This window comes from Panthera uncia, chromosome F1 (assembly GCF_023721935.1).
Source record: "Panthera uncia isolate 11264 chromosome F1, Puncia_PCG_1.0, whole genome shotgun sequence".
In the NCBI taxonomy this organism is placed as follows: Eukaryota; Metazoa; Chordata; class Mammalia; order Carnivora; family Felidae; genus Panthera; species Panthera uncia.
In genome coordinates, this window is record NC_064813.1 from 11,610,775 (window position 1) to 11,627,684 (window position 16,910).

The 16,910-nt window shown below is 39.1% G+C and overlaps 1 protein-coding gene across 3 annotated transcripts in view; it reads right to left on the bottom strand.

Moving 5' to 3' along the window:
* Positions 1 to 16,910, bottom strand: part of NME7 (NME/NM23 family member 7) — a 264,705-nt gene that overhangs the window by 207,204 nt on the left and 40,591 nt on the right. For all 3 annotated transcript variants that reach the window (XM_049633877.1, XM_049633878.1, XM_049633879.1), the window contains exons 2-3: positions 8,287 to 8,394; positions 7,357 to 7,523 (exon numbers count right to left, since the gene is read on the bottom strand). In XM_049633877.1, the coding sequence (XP_049489834.1) occupies positions 7,357 to 7,523; positions 8,287 to 8,394 (275 nt within the window). The remainder of the gene's footprint in view (positions 1 to 7,356; positions 7,524 to 8,286; positions 8,395 to 16,910) is intronic.

Genomic DNA, 16,910 nt, shown 5'->3' on the forward strand with positions numbered 1-16,910 from the left:
GCACACACCAGTCTGACTGTGGCCCCAGCAGTGGGCTGGGGGCAGACATCGGGTCGGACTGCGGCCCCGCCCACTAACTCCAGTTATACACCACAGCACAGGGGAAGTGCCCTGCAGGTCCTCACCACTCCAGGGACTATCCAAAATGACCAAACGGAAGAATGCCCCTCAGAAGAATCTCCAGGAAATAACAACAGCTAGTGAACTGATCAAAAAGGATTTAAATAATATAACAGAAAGTGAATTTAGAATAATAGTCATAAAATTAATCGCTGGGCTTGAAAACAGTATACGGGACAGCAGAGAATCTCTTGCCACAGAGATCAAGGGACTAAGGAACAGTCACGAGGAGCTGAAAAACGCTTTAAACGAAATGCAAAACAAAATGGAAACCACGACGGCTCGGCTTGAAGAGGCAGAGGAGAGAATAGGCGAACTAGAAGATAAAGTTATGGAGAAAGAGGAAGCTGAAAGAAAGAGAGATAAAAAAATCCAGGAGTATGAGGGGAAAATTAGAGAACTAAGTGATACACTAAAGAGAAATAATATACGCATAATTGGTATCCCAGAGGAGGAAGAGAGAGGGAAAGGTGCTGAAGGGGTACTTGAAGAAATTATAGCTGAGAACTTCCCTGAACTGGGGAAGGAAAAAGGCATTGAAATCCAAGAGGCACAGAGAACTCCCTTCAGACGTAACTTGAATCGATCTTCTGCACGACATATCATAGTGAAACTGGCAAAATACAAGGATAAAGAGAAAATTCTGAAAGCAGCAAGGGATAAACGTGCCCTCACATATAAAGGGAGACCTATAAGACTCGTGACTGATCTCTCCTTTGAAACTTGGCAGGCCAGAAAGGCTTGGCACGATATCTACAGTGTGCTAAACAGAAAAAATATGCAGCCGAGAATCCTTTATCCAGCAAGTCTGTCATTTAGAATAGAAGGAGAGATAAAGGTCTTCCCAAACAAACAAAAACTGAAGGAATTTGTCACCACGAAACCAGCCCTACAAGAGATCCTAAGGGGGATCCTGTGAGACAAAGTACCAGAGACATCACTACAAGCATAAAACATACAGACATCACAATGACTCTAAACCCGTATCTTTCTATAATAACACTGAATGTAAATGGATTAAATGCGCCAACTAAAAGACATAGGGTATCAGAATGGATAAAAAAACAAGACCCATCTATTTGCTGTCTACAAGAGACTCATTTTAGATCTGAGGACACCTTTAGATTGAGAGTGAGGGGATGGAGAACTATTTATCATGCTACTGGAAGCCAAAAGAAGGCTGGAGTAGCCATACTTATATCAGACAAACTAGACTTTAAATTAAAGGCTGTAACAAGAGATGAAGAAGGGCATTATATAATAATCATAGGGTCTATCCATCAGGAAGAGCTATTATAAATGTCTATGCGCCAAATACCAGAGCCCCCAGATATATAAAACAATTACTCATAAACATAAGCAACCTTATTGATAAGAATGTGGTCATTGCAGGGGACTTTAACACCCCACTTACAGAAATGGATAGATCATCTAGACACACAGTCAATAAAGAAACAAGGGCCCTGAATGATACATTGGATCAGATGGACTTGACAGATATATTTAGAACTCTGCATCCCAAAGCAACAGAATATACTTTCTTCTCGAGTGCACATGGAACATTCTCCAAGATAGATCATATACTGGGTCACAAAACAGCCCTTCATAAGCTTACAAGAATTGAAATTATACGATGCATACTTTCAGACCACAATGCTATGAAGCTTGAAATCAACCACAGGAAAAAGTCTGGAAAACCTCCAAAAGCATGGAGGTTAAAGAACACCCTACTAACGAATGAGTGGGTCAACCAGGCAATTAGAGAAGAAATTAAAAAATATATGGAAACAAACGAAAATGTAAATACAACAATCCAAACGCTTTGGGACGCAGCGAAGGCAGTCCTGAGAGGAAAATACATTGCAATCCAGGCCTATCTCAAGAAACAAGAAAAATCCCAAATACAAAATCGAACAGCACACCTAAAGGAAATAGAAGCAGAACAGCAAAGGCAGCCTAAACCCAGCAGAAGAAGAGAAATAATAAAGATCAGAGCAGAAATAAACAATATAGAATCTAAAAAAACGGTAGAGCAGATCAACGAAACCAAGAGTTGGTTTTTTGAAAAAATAAACAAAATTGACAAACCTCTAGCCAGGCTTCTCAAAAAGAAAAGGGAGATGACCCAAATAGATAAAATCATGAATGAAAATGGAATGATTACAACCAATCCCTCAGAGATACAAACAATTATCAGGGAATACTATGAAAAATTATATGCCAACAAATTGGACAACCTGGAAGAAATGGACAAATTTCTAAACACCCACACTCTTCCAAAACTCAATCAGGAGGAAATAGAAAGCTTGAACAGACCCATAACCAGCGAAGAAATTGAATCGGTTATCAAAAATCTCCCAACAAATAAGAGTCCAGGACCAGATGGCTTCCCAGGGGAATTCTACCAGACGTTTAAAGCAGAGATAATACCTATCCTTCTTAAGCTATTCCAAGAAATAGAAAGGGAAGGAAAACTTCCAGACTCATTCTATGAAGCCAGTATTACTTTGATTCCTAAACCAGACAGAGACCCAGTAAAAAAAGAGAACTACAGGCCAATATCCCTGATGAATATGGATGCAAAAATTCTCAATAAGATACTAGCAAATCGAATTCAACAGCATATAAAAAGAATTATTCACCATGATCAAGTGGGATTCATTCCTGGGATGCAGGGCTGGTTCAACATTCGCAAATCGATCAACGTGATACATCACATTAACAAAAAAAAAGAGAAGAACCATATGATCCTGTCAATCGATGCAGAAAAGGCCTTTGACAAAATCCAGCACCCTTTCTTAATAAAAACCCTTGAGAAAGTCGGGATAGAAGGAACATACTTAAAGATCATAAAGGCCATTTATGAAAAGCCCACAGCTAACATCATCCTCAACGGGGAAAAACTGAGAGCTTTTTCCCTGAGATCAGGAACACGACAGGGATGCCCACTCTCACCGCTGTTGTTTAATATAGTGCTGGAAGTTCTAGCATCAGCAATCAGACAACAAAAGGAAATCAAAGGCATCAAAATTGGCAAAGATGAAGTCAAGCTTTCGCTTTTTGCAGATGACATGATATTATACATGGAAAATCCGATAGACTCCACCAAAAGTCTGCTAGAACTGATACATGAATTCAGCAAAGCTGCAGGATACAAAATCAATGTGCAGAAATCAGTTGCATTCTTATACACTAACAATGAAGCAACAGAAAGACAAATGAAGAAACTGATCCCATTCACAATTGCACCAAGAAGCATAAAATACCTAGGAATAAATCTAACCAAAGATGTAAAAGATCTGTATGCTGAAAACTATAGAAAGCTTATGCAGGTAATTGAAGAAGATATAAAGAAATGGAAAGACATTCCCTGCTCATGGATTGGAAGAATAAATATTCTCAAAATGTCAATACTACCCAAAGCTATCTACACATTCAATGCAATCCCAATCAAAATTGCACCAGCATTCTTCTCAAAACTAGAACAAGCAATCCTAAAATTCATATGGAACCACAAAAGGCCCCGAATAGCCAAAGTCATTTTGAAGAAGAAGACCAAAGCAGGAGGCATCACAATCCCAGACTTTAGCCTCTACTACAAAGCTGTCATCATCAAGACAGCATGGTATTGGCATAAAAACAGACACATAGACCAATGGAATAGAATAGAAACCCCAGAACTAGACCCACAAACGTATGGCCAACTCATCTTTGACAAAGCAGGAAAGAACATCCAATGGAAAAAAGACAGTCTCTTTAACAAATGGTGCTGGGAGAACTGGACAGCAACATGCAGAAGGTTGAAACTAGACCACTTTCTCACACCATTCACAAAAATAAACTCAAAATGGATAAAGGACCTGAATGTGAGACAGGAAACCATCAAAACCTTAGAGGAGAAAGCAGGAAAAGACCTCTCTGACCTCAGCCGTAGCAATCTCTTACTCGGCACATCCCCAAAGGCAAGGGAATTAAAAGCAAAAGTGAACTACTGGGACCTTATGAAGATAAAAAGCTTCTGCACAGCAAAGGAAACAACCAACAAAACTAAAAGGCAACCAACGGAATGGGAAAAGATATTTGCAAATGACACATCGGACAAAGGGCTAGTATCCAAAATCTATAAAGAGCTCATCAAACTCCACACCCGAAAAACAAATAACCCAGTGAAGAAATGGGCAGAAAACATGAATAGACACTTCTCTAAAGAAGACATCCGGATGGCCAACAGGCACATGAAAAGAGGCTCAACGTCACTCCTTATCAGGGAAATACAAATCAAAACCACACTCAGATACCACCTCACGCCAGTCAGAGTGGCCAAAATGAAGAAATCAGGAGACTATAGATGCTGGAGAGGATGTGGAGAAACAGGAACCCTCTTGCACTGTTGGTGGGAATGCAAATTGGTGCAGCTGCTCTGGAAAGCAGTGTGGAGGTTCCTCAGAAAATTAAAAATAGACCTACCCTATGACCCAGCAATAGCACTGCTAGGAATTTATCCAAGGGATACAGGAGTACTGATGCATAGGGGCACTTGTACCCCAATGTTTATAGCAGCACTCTCAACAATAGCCAAATTATGGAAAGAGCCTAAATGTCCATCAACTGATGAATGGATAAAGAAATTGTGGTTTATATACACAATGGAATACTACGTGGCAATGAGAAAAAATGAAATATGGCCTTTTGTAGCAACATGGATGGAACTGGAGAGTGTGATGCTAAGTGAAATAAGCCATACAGAGAAAGACAGATACCATATGGTTTCACTCTTATGTGGATCCTGAGAAACGTAACAGAAACCCATGGGGGAGGGGAAAGAAAAAAAAAAAAAAAAAAAAGAGGTTAGAGTGGGAGAGAGCCAAAGCATAAGAGACTGTTAAAAACTGAGAACAAACTGAGGGTTGATGGGGGGTGGGAGGGAGGGCAGGGTGGGTGATGGGTATTGAGGAGGGCACCTTTTGGGATGAGCACTGGGTGTTATATGGAAACCAATTTGACAGTAAATTTCATATATTAAAAAATAAAAATAAAATAAAATAAAAATAAAAAAAAAAAAACCAAATAGTTAAAGTGGCTCGGCAAAAAAAAAAAAAGAAAAAAAGAAAAGAAAAGTGCCTATCACAGTGCTTGGCATATATGTGCTGAAAAACATGTAAGCTATAAATATTTATTACTTGCAAATAAAGGAATTAGGGTAGATGTTTCCTTATTCTCATAGACTTTCACCACGAGATCTCATAACAATGAGATTCCTCTTTATCTAACATCCTATTTTTTCCCCCCATTTCAGAGTTATTCTGGGAATGGTCTTCTTTTTTTTTATGAGGTATTCACCACCCCTCTGATACATCACCACTTGTGTACTAATATCCACAATGAGCACCAGAGCACCCCGAGATTACAAAAGGCTTGTAAAAAGGGCTATCAGGGGCTTGTAAAGAGGTCAAAGAAAGAATATTACTACCGGAGTTACTCAGATGTTACGTAACCAGCTAGTTATTTTGTTGGTAGACCTCAAAATATAGTTTGACAGATATTTTTTCGTCTCAAATTGAAGGGTATCTGGAGCTTTTTATATTGATAGCTTTACCTTCCACCGGAGGTCCCTACTTTTAATTACTACAATAATCACTCCACACTGCCAAGAATCCCCCAAGATAAGTATAATATACAAGCCAGAGAAACCGAAGCCAATAATGATGACAAAAGAAGTCAAATTTCAATTCAAATACAGTCATTCTAGCCTCAGAAGGTTGAAAACTCATAAAGATAGAGACTGAAAATGAAAATGTCACTTTAGCAATGCTGAAAATTGATATGCAGGAGAAAAACCTTACTAAAAAGTCCTTGTTTTCAGAACAGCCTCATTTTTCAGCTGCATCTCCAACATTTTCTGTCTCTCTTCTAAATCAGAACTGAGGAAAAGTCAGGGCGACAAGTGCAGCTTTGACCACCAGTACAGAGAGAAGGCTAACGAGACAACTGGAAGGTTCCACGCCGCAGCCTCTCACCGTCACAGGAAGAGCCGCGTGCACTGGGAGGGAAGGGAGGAGCTGGACAGGTCGGCCGAAAGCTCTGCCTCCAGACATAACTGTGTTCAGGGGCATAAACGGATTCATTCATTGATTCAACAAATTTTTGTGGGGCATTCCCTGTGAATAACTTACTGCCTGGGGCATCACAAGAACGGTCTTGAGGCATACAGTTGTGAACAAGACAGGTAAGTTTCTCTTCGCTATTGTGTTATTTTATTTTTATAACACTAGCTCATTCTTTCTTCGCTGGATCAGTCAATATTTATCAGACAGGCGTTAGGTCTGTGTATAAAGCTCAAAAATCAACGACACTCACTACAAACAATCTAGACAAAAACATCTTTGTCAACTAGATCAAAGGTCATCATTTGTAAGCAGGGAGGACATTTTTGAAAAAGGAAAGGGCAGATCATGAATTTAAAATTGTTATTCACTGACTGATTTAGCTAACACAAATACGCATAAGGAGATGTGCTACGTGCCAGAAGACATACAAATGAACTGAGACAGAGAGAGGATGACCGCTTTCCAGCACGCCTATTGCTACCACCCTCATTCAGGCTATTTTGCTAATTAAAGTTCTAAAAAAAATGTCAACCTGACAACCATCAAACAAGTCAGGCAGAACAATGGGTTCTTTCCAGTAAACAACCTACAACTTTCTGCCTTTGAATCTCTTCTTAGTCCTTATTCCTCTGATCAGCATTCCCTCCTCTCAGCCTAACTGGGTAAAAATCCAATTCATCTTTCAGGATCCAGCTCAAATACCTTCACAAAGCCTTCCCCGATCTTCCACAACAAACTACTTTCTTCTGTTTCCACCGAGATTATGGCACTCACTACTTTTCTCCTATAAGCCATGTTTGTCCTACACACCAATACTCTTTTGTGTTCAAACATTCTCAGTTCTCAGTTAAATGCATGTTATGAAGAAAGATGAGGGCGTATAAAAAGTTTGTATTTTTTTTCTCCAGAAAATAATCACTGCCTAGGACTATGGGCATCACTTTGTTATCTGAGTGAAAAACAAATCACTGAATCTACTCCTCAAAATTCTAAAAATGTCCTAACAGCGCATCGGATCACTGAATCAGAAAAGTGTCTATGTTGCAAAAACACAAGATAGAAATGAGAAATTAGACTTCGGTATCAGGACATACATAATGTTTTAAGAATGAAGAAAAGATTTTCTTACTTTTCTTTCCTACTGCCCAGTTGGCGAGCTGTGTATTGATCCCCATAGTCAATTAGCACCAGCTGTCGAGAAAAGACGTTCACTTTGTTGCCTATAAATAAATCTTCCAAGTGAAGATCATCATATTTGGTCCGCTTTAAAAAGGTACGGTGATTCTTCACATCGTGCTAAAACAAAAACAACACAGTAAGACAAATAATTCTCCAAAGAGAAGGTTAATCTTATTATAAATTAAAAATGATTCTTTATTCTGCTTCATTAAACATTGGCGACATTGTTTCACTTTTGCTACAAATACAAATTGCATTTCTTTTAGAACTTCTGTATTTCCTAGCGGGATCCAGTAATAACAGAAAAACTTATTACAAATTTAATACTTTAATAAACCATGAATAGAAAGATTTGTTCATTGCCAAACCATTTCAGCAAATTAGTGTTTCCGAAATCCCAGAGAAATTCCAAATTTCAGCTGTCTTGCCTAGACAAAACCCCAGTACCAAAGAGATCTACCTGTAAAAGGGTTGCCAGTGAAGAGACACAAAGAAATATGTGCGACTCTTAACCTGATCTTCTTCAATCTGACTTCTTGGAGAGATAACAGCTTTCAATATTGGTGACATATTTAGGGCCATGATAATCTTGATCTGCAACCACTTACCGCCTATTGCTTAATCTAAAACATGAACAATCCCACATCCGTTTTATAAACAAAAGATATGAATTACTATTTTCACATTAAAGATAAAGGTACAAAGTTACCCTCTTGTATTGGAATTCAAACACCAAAAAAAGAATTCCCAGTAATAAAAGAAAAAAATATATTATGAATTTTCAAAAGCAGCGACATAAAAGGCAATCCTATTCCTCTCCCTATCCCACATTCACTCCCTCTGCTGATGTTTAAGGGGGAAAAAAAAAAGGCTCAATTACCATTTCAACAGATCCATCCCCTGGGTAAAATAAAAGCTCATAACGTCGAAAAAGTGAAGCATTCGGATCATACCACTCGGCAATGAAAACGAATCTTTCCCCGTGATTCTGCAAAGAAAGAATTAACATTAACGTATAAAATATAAGCACTTCTTGCATAAACCATCTACGTTGAAGGCAAAAATTACCAAAGATTTGTTAACAAGTACATCTGTTACTATTTATTTATTACATTCAAGGATTCTTCTTTCAACCATATATCAGTTACCAACATACCTTCAGAAATACTTCCTTCTAATTTCTTATTAAGTATCCTCAGCTATCTCAAAGATGACTTATGAACTGCTTAATACTTCACAACCATCCGATCACCCTGAGTAAATTAACAATTTTTTTAGAACATGAGCTCCTGATCGGACTACTGTAATAATTCAGCACATTTACATATAAACAGATCTGAAAGCAGATTTACATATAAACAGATAATAAACTGCTGTGAGAAAAAAATTCTGAGAGGCTAGCTCTCAATTACATGAGATTTTAACTTTCCTAAATTTAAGAATCCAGCAGAATTCGAATATTGTCATCATTAAAGTCACAGTAAACATCCTTTCTTTCCTTCCTAATTTCACACGATAGTATCTTTTTACAGAAATTGGAGAATGTGTTAGTCTAGGTCCTCTGAGAAGCAGACACCGAGACAGGATTACACTTGGCAAGAATTCTATTCCTGTAAGGGCAATTCCTAGAGGAGAAAAATGGGGAGGGATCCAGACCACAGTACAAATCTGACTGGAAGGAAGGAAAAGAGAGAAGGGAGGGAGGCATCATTCCAGATTGCTGTACAGTCTAAGGAAGGTTCAGCAAGACTGGCAGGCAGTGCCCCGGCCAGGGAGCCCTCAAGAGTTCCTTGACATCCGGGGACCCGCCTGCTTGAGTCTCCCTTCTCCTCAAAGGCACCAGTTGGGAGTAGCCCTTGGGAAGCGTGTCTTAAGTGCAAAGGCAGCATCGGATTTCAGAGCACAGCAGGTGGGGCCCATGCTCATAGCTGACGGTGTGTGAGGTGCATTCCTGTGCCTATCACACAGGATGAAGTGAAAAAATAAGTCAAAGAATGACCCTCTTTCCTTGACTGTTAAGCAGGACTTCCAATCATGCATGTTGTTAAAAATAGCTTAGCCTCGGGGCGCCTGGGTGGCGCAGTCGGTTAAGCGTCCGACTTCAGCCAGGCCACGATCTCGCGGTCCGTGAGTTCGAGCCCCGCGTCAGGCTCTGGGCTGATGGCTCGGAGCCTGGAGCCTGTTTCCGATTCTGTGTCTCCCTCTCTCTCTGCCCCTCCCCCGTTCATGCTCTGTCTCTCTCTGTCCCAAAAATAAATAAAAAACGTTGAAAAAAAAAAAAATAGCTTAGCCCCAAAGGTCCTTCATTATAATAAGGAAAGGAGGACATACAGGACATGTAAGGAAGAAAGGAATCTAGTTTTGTTGCTAATTCTGAACTTAGCATCTGATTCTCTGGTTAGGATACACGGATAGGTTTTTTTTATGTTTTGTTAATAATTTCTTTTGTGTTAATAATTCCCTTATATATTCTAATGGTAGAAGGTGTATGGCTAGTTATGTTTATGATTATACTCATAAACTGTACTGTAAAAAGTTTTAAGACGCTATTTTATTTTTCCCACAATCATCCACAAAGACATATTTAAGCAACGCTAATTATTAGCTAAGAGAAAATGAAGGTAAATTAAGAGACATACTATGACATTCGTGAAAGCCTTCCTTCACACATTTTTTTTCATATTCTTACAAATACGGCTTCTTAAAGTTTAGGTTTCACTGTGCGGTTCTAGTGTTGTGGTCCCCTTATAATAGAAAATTTAAATATTACCAGCTTACTAAATTTTTTACTCTCTATATTAAAATATTCACTCACTCGAAGACATCATTGAAATATTTCCTTCACTAAAATAAATAAATGAAATTAGAAAATGGAAGAAGTACGGATGCATCTAACTGAAGGTGATGGGGCAGGATGGTGAGGTCAATGAAAAACCAATGAAACTTGGCATCATTTATCCAGGGAGCCCAAACACAAAACTAACCAATCGTACTGCTTAATTCTGAGGCGGGTAATAGAATTTTGCACAATACGCTATCCAGAAAACAGTTTTAATATAAAGAAAATAAACGGAGGACCTACTGTTTCTGACTGACAAACTAGCTTAGAGCAAACCAAAGCAAGAAGAACTAGAAAAGTGGGATATGAAAAAAATATCTGTCTGAAAACCCTGGGGAGCCTCTAAGGCAGCCAGAATTTGATGATCCCGGATCTGGAAAGGCAGGAAGCTTACTGAGGTGGCCCAACATTCTTTGTGCTGCTTTTACTTGAGGACATGTGTTGAGTCTTATGTCAGCCTGGACAAGAGACAGAGAAGCTTAAGAAGAGCCAGCAGAGGAAAGCTGCCAAGAGGCAGAGAAGCCAGCAGAGCTTCTGACAATGTCACAGGGATATGGAGTGGCCAAGATTTGCGGGACAAAGATCCCGGGGAGAAGGACATTATAGAAAAGTGAGCTCATACCTGTGTTTGTTCTCTAGCCTCACAGCATGGGGAGAGAAAAATGGGTGTCTAAACCCACTAAAGAGGAACTCTCTTAACCCTCCCACCTTTTTGTTGATCCCTGGAGCACAACACTCTAGGAGCACAGGTAAACAAAAGGGTCAACTGTCCCTTACAAAGTTTACAAGTTATATGTTCACTCAACGCTTACTCCTTGACCACACTGAGGGGATACTTTCCCCATTCTAGCTCCCTGCATCTCCTGAAGTTCAATGATAAGCTATCAGATACACCAAGAAAGAGAACCAAGAGAAAAAGCAGACAATAGAAAGAGATCCATGAGTAGCTTACCTATTATCTGACAAAGGCTTGAAAACAATGAAGATAGGTATTAAAAAAATACATTGAGATGAAGAATTTCACCAGAGAGCCAGAATCTTTTTTTTTAAGTCAAGTGGAAATTCGAGAACTAAAAATAACTCTAATATAGCATTCGCTAGCTAGCAAAAAATATCCTCTAAAAAGTAAAGGTGAAATAAAGACATTTCTAGATAAGCAAAAAGAGAAAACTTATTACCAGTGTGCCTGCATTAAAAGAAATTCTAAAGGCAGTTCCAAAGGAAAAAGGAAAATTATACCAGATGATTCAAGGAGTTAAAGAAGGGGCTGAAAAACAGTGGAGACGTAAACATGTGGGTAAATCTAAATAAATATTATGCATGAAAATAGTAATAATGCCTTGTGGGATAGAAAATACATAGAATTTGGATGTATGTCAAAATGAATATAAAAGGTGTAAAAGGTAGACAATGTTCATCAAATTATGTACAGCAAAGAAAATATCTCCTACATCAGTTGCTCGACCTGTTCTCAAATTCCAACGAATATTCGTGAAGAAGAATCTCTCTTAAAATAACAGATACGTGAATCAGGGACGTTCTGTTCAGTTTTCCACCCTCTGTTATGTTAGAATGAATCTTCTCCCTCTCCTACTCCTCAGACAATGGGAAAACATTTCTCAGACTGTTTAACAAATCAGTGACATTCAAACTTTAAGAAATGAATGGCAACCACTAATCATGACAATAACAATAATTTTTAAAGTACCTACTAAGTAGCAGGCTCTTGATATGATCTCATTTCATTTTCACAACAGACAAAATAGGTAGTATCCCTATTTCGTGGACAAGGATAGTAAAACTTAAAATTTTTGAACGCTGGTCCAAGGTTACATAACAAAGAAATAAGTGGGAACTCACTATGCTTTGTCCCATTAAACAGCACTGGCTATGAAAAATGACACAAAAGCCACTATTTAAGAACGTATCCATTCAATGGGCCTCCATCCACTAATGAACTGAGTTATTTATCTACTCCTCCATGTAAAGCTAAATAATTCTAAACAGGGTCAAGTTTGTTGCCTTTATCAATCATTAGGAGAAGATTAATGATTAGGAAATGCAATAAGAGAATCATCTCATTCCCTGTGACATCAAACATATTTAACAAATACTGCTTTTCAATTACATCCCAATTCCAAAATTTTAAGAATCAAGTCAGTGAAGCGTGTCCTTCTAAGATAGCATTGGTGTGTAAAATACCAAAAAATGTTATAAAGCGGATGCTATCTAGGAAATTACAGAAATTGTGTTGTATTGCCCATAAGTTGCTGCTTTAAATCATTTTCACTGTGAGCATTAGTTATTCTAATGTAGTCATAAGCTCTAAAGGAAAATAATAAAGCAATTACTTTTTTAGGGTAAAGGGGAAAAAAGGCCAACAGAAACCAAAGGTCATACTTTATTGGGAAAAGAATAAAAGAGTTGTTAGCTTTAAAAATTCCCTCAGAACCACCTAATGATTGATGTTGACGGGAAAGTCTGCAACACTACACAGCACTTAAATAAATCTCTGATAAGTAAGCATCACAGAGAAAGAGAGACAGAAACTATACCCACAAGATTTCAAAAATGCCTAAAGTTCTATCTGACCTCTTAGATTTTAAACTAGAGTTTCAGAACAGCATCTACAAAGAAAAAAAAATCCTTCATATTCTCTTGGAAAATTATCCCATTCCTTCATTTATAACTGTGATTTATCTCAACAAGATTATTTAAAACTACATAAAAATAATAATGGAATTTCCATTTATGATGAGGAAAACTAACTCTCAAGCAGGTACTATGCCCTCTATGAAAAAGGGCCAACTATGCCAGGTACAAATTGTAGCCAAATGCGATTTAAACTTCACTTTCTGATTTATCTTTGCAGTAGAAAGTCTGGTTACTTCGAAGAGTCAAAAGATGCCTCGGGGTGCCTGGGTGGCTCTGTCGGTTAAGTGTCCAACTCTTGATTTCAGCTCCGGTCATTATCTCACGGTTGTAAGACTGAGCCCTACGTTGGGCTCTGTGCTAGGCATGTAGGCTGTTTAAGATTCTCTCTCTCTCCCTGTGCCCCTCCCCAGCTCGTGTACATGCGATCCTCTCTCTCCCTCTCTCTCCAAAGAAATGGAGTGGAGTGGAGTGGAGTGGAGTGGAACGGAATGGAATGAAAAAGACGTCTAGAGGTACAGCAGTGGGACTTCTGGACTGGGCACGAAACAGGAGTGCACCTGAATGTCCCATTCAGGCTAGCCTTTTGCTCGCTGCCTGATATAGACACACCCACACACCTCCAACACCAAAGTTGCCTTTGAAATTTAAACATTTCTATTTTTCAGCTAAACTGAGCAAAGTCTAACAAAGAATGCGATTCCCCTTACATTATTGTCTTTTACTTATTTTTTACTTTACATCCAAGGTAGTTACCATAGATAATAATGATTTCAGGAGTAGATTCCAGAGACTCATCCCCTATGCATAACACCCAGCGCTCATCCCTACAGGTGTCACGCCCATCACCCCACCCACAACCCCTCCAGCAGCCCTCAGATTTGTTCTCTGTATTTAAGAGTCTCATGTTTTGTCCCCCTCTTTGTTTTTATATTATTTTTGCTTCTCTTCCCGTATGTTCATCTGTTCTGTATCTTAACCCCTTTTATTATTTTAATGATGTCAAAATTGAAAATCATTTTGTTTGAACCCTTCACTTTATGGGTAACAAAAACTGAGGCCCAGTGAATATAAATGACTTCCATAAGGTTACAGAGCTAGTTCATGACCGCGCCCGACCAGGAAGCTACACGTGCTGTGACTCAGAGATTTCCATGGGACCAGACCTCCAGGGCCAACTCAAGAGGGAGAAACTAACACGGAAGTAGTACGAAGGGACACCTCCATTTTTGGGTCACAGATCTGAGGAGAACGTCACTGACTGGATGGTCACAGGGACACTAAAGGTTTCAGCTTCCATCGGACATAGGCTTCTGCAGAGCATTTAAAGATCACACAGTAGCACAAAGTGACTTTTTCTTAAAGTAGCCAAAACGTTTTCCTTCTTCTGGACATTCTAAATATAATTTACACATAAAAAGATAACGGATCCCTCGCACTCAAGCGCACTGTGTTCCAATTTTGTAACTAATCACTAATGGGCCATCTAGTTTTTGTTTGGGTTTTGGCATGTCTTTTTTTTAGCGGCACCTTGGCACAGTGAATATTTTAAGCTGAAGGAGCTTGAGAAAACCGCAAAAGAAGAAGGTCACTTTGACCTTTTCCTAAGCCTCTTCCCTGAAACAGGTTATAAATCCCTCGTGTGAGAGGTGCCTTCCCAGAAGAAAGCAGCATCCTCATCTCTCAGGACAAAGGAACATGGAAAAAAAAAGAATCCCAGCAAACAGGCCTTGCTATCCTTATGAAGGCTCCCATATCACATAAAACTTAAATCAATTGATGTGTTTTCTCCTAATAATCTGTCTTTGTCAGTATTCAGACATAGCCAGGGACCCTAAGAAGGTCAAGGAAAATGTTTTCCTCCCCTACAACTCCCTGAAAGGCTAAGTAGAAAGCCAAAAAAATGGAATAGAAGCTTTCAGGTGCTGCACTGGAGGGGGAGGGTGCAAAGAGGGGGAGGGTGAAAAGCCAAATAGACCTTAAGTCACAGAGAGCACAGTGGTTGTGCAAGATGGCAAATAGTAAGAAACAATATGCTGATGATTATGTAAACAACAGCTAAATGTGACTCACAGTGGGGAAACGGTAATCAGAGTATCGAACAAAAAGCAGTTCTGTTCCTGCTGCAAAAGATCAGCATTGAACAACATAATGAGCATTTTTATTGCCAAGGAACTTGGGTGATGATGATCCAAATCTTTAATATTCAATTCAAAATCCTGGGCTAGGTAGGGAACAATTGTTCAGAAGGACACTGAAGAGTATGTCAGAAATAGCTGCCGCTGGGGTGTATGTGGTGTGTGAGGGGGTGGCGGGGGGCGGTGGGGGTGGGGAGGCTACTTTTCAATGTACACCATTATGAAATATTCCACCTGATTGATGCTTGTATTTTTTGTTATTGTTTAATGTCAAGAGGGGTTAAATTGTTTTCTAATTTGTAGTTTTCTTTATAGTTTAGTTTTAAATTACACTGAAAACCTGAAGCTGGTCTTTCCTTTTTTCTCTTTCACTATGTAAGAATTTAACTACGTAAACACCCAACAAAGATTAATATTCATCAGTAGACCCTTCTTCACATCGTATTTCATCTATAACCTTGGGAGTTCTCTTCTATTAGCCATACTATAAAATCAGAATGGGAAGACAAAAACAGAAAACAAAGAAACAAAGGAAACAAGCAATGGGTATAGTAACAGGAACGTTAAGGAAACCTCCCAAGTGCCCGTATAGGCCTCACTACCTGTCCTCTGAAAAGCAGAAGGCAAGGCCATCAGACTATGTACATTACCTTATTCCCATCCACCAATTCATTTGTCCAACAAACAGAGCACTTGCCATGTTCTATGTACTATGCCAGGTACTCAGGTATGTCAAGATATGACAATGGCAATTAGAAACAAACATGGTCCTTACAATCTAGCAGCCAGTCAAGCAATTTCGAGGAACTTAGAACTACTGGCTCTGGACTGATTGTTCTGCTCTTTCACAGTTGACTCAGTTAACAGAAGTCATTTTGATTTTGTACTTAAAATCCATTCTGCACTGATATGACTACTCATCAGAATGTGCTGTACAGCACGTTACAATTTTTAATTTCCCTTTGACGGTACGCTTCTTCAAACGTAGAAAAATCTCAGATTGTTTTTCCAAACTTACTTTGTTACACCTAAAAAAGGAAAATGTCATTTTAAAATGTAGCATATGAAAATTGCATCTATTCAAATGCATTCCGGAATGAGTCACTTCCCAGTGCAGCCATTTTTTAAAATAGTCAGATTATACCATGCACATGCTAATGACGTAGGTAAGTTCCTTCCACTCATTTTGAAAACATTTTCCCTTCTCTCAATTCCTTGTAAGAAAAAAAAAAAAAAATAGGGGACAACCAACAGAAATAATAATATTCTTCCGTAAAACAGGTGAAATTTAAAAACCACACGTATATTGGTTATAAATCCTGATAGTGGCTGAACTTGCAGACAATGCTGGAAGAAAGGACAGAATCAGTTGATTCAATACAGGTGAGTTGGTGACATGTGGGCCCGTGTTATCGCCTGAAAGTGTTCCACCACCAAATGCCATGCTTCCAGCACTCTGTTCCCTGCCCACATCCTCCTGTCCTTGCACTCAGGTTGTCCAACTTCTCCCTCTTTCCAGCGTAACGGTCCTTTCACACATCGCCAACCCACCAGCCTGTCTTTCCTTCACTTCCTTCCTTATCCAGCTTAGGTTCCTTGGTCTGCCATTTCAATCATTATCTTAACAATTCTTCTCATCCAAGACCCAGCCCTAAATGAAGTTAACTAACCTGTGCTTGCTCCGTGCCTGTGTTTTACGGTTCTGTGCCTTACTTTTAGGTCTATGATGCATTTGAGTTAATTTCTGTAAAGGGCGAAAGTTCTGTGTCCATTCAGTTAGAGGTATAGACAGGCAGATACAGTGTTATTTATTCGTTGAGGTAGGTAGGTAGGTAGGTAGGTAGGTAGAGAGAGAGAGAGAGAGAGAGAGAGACT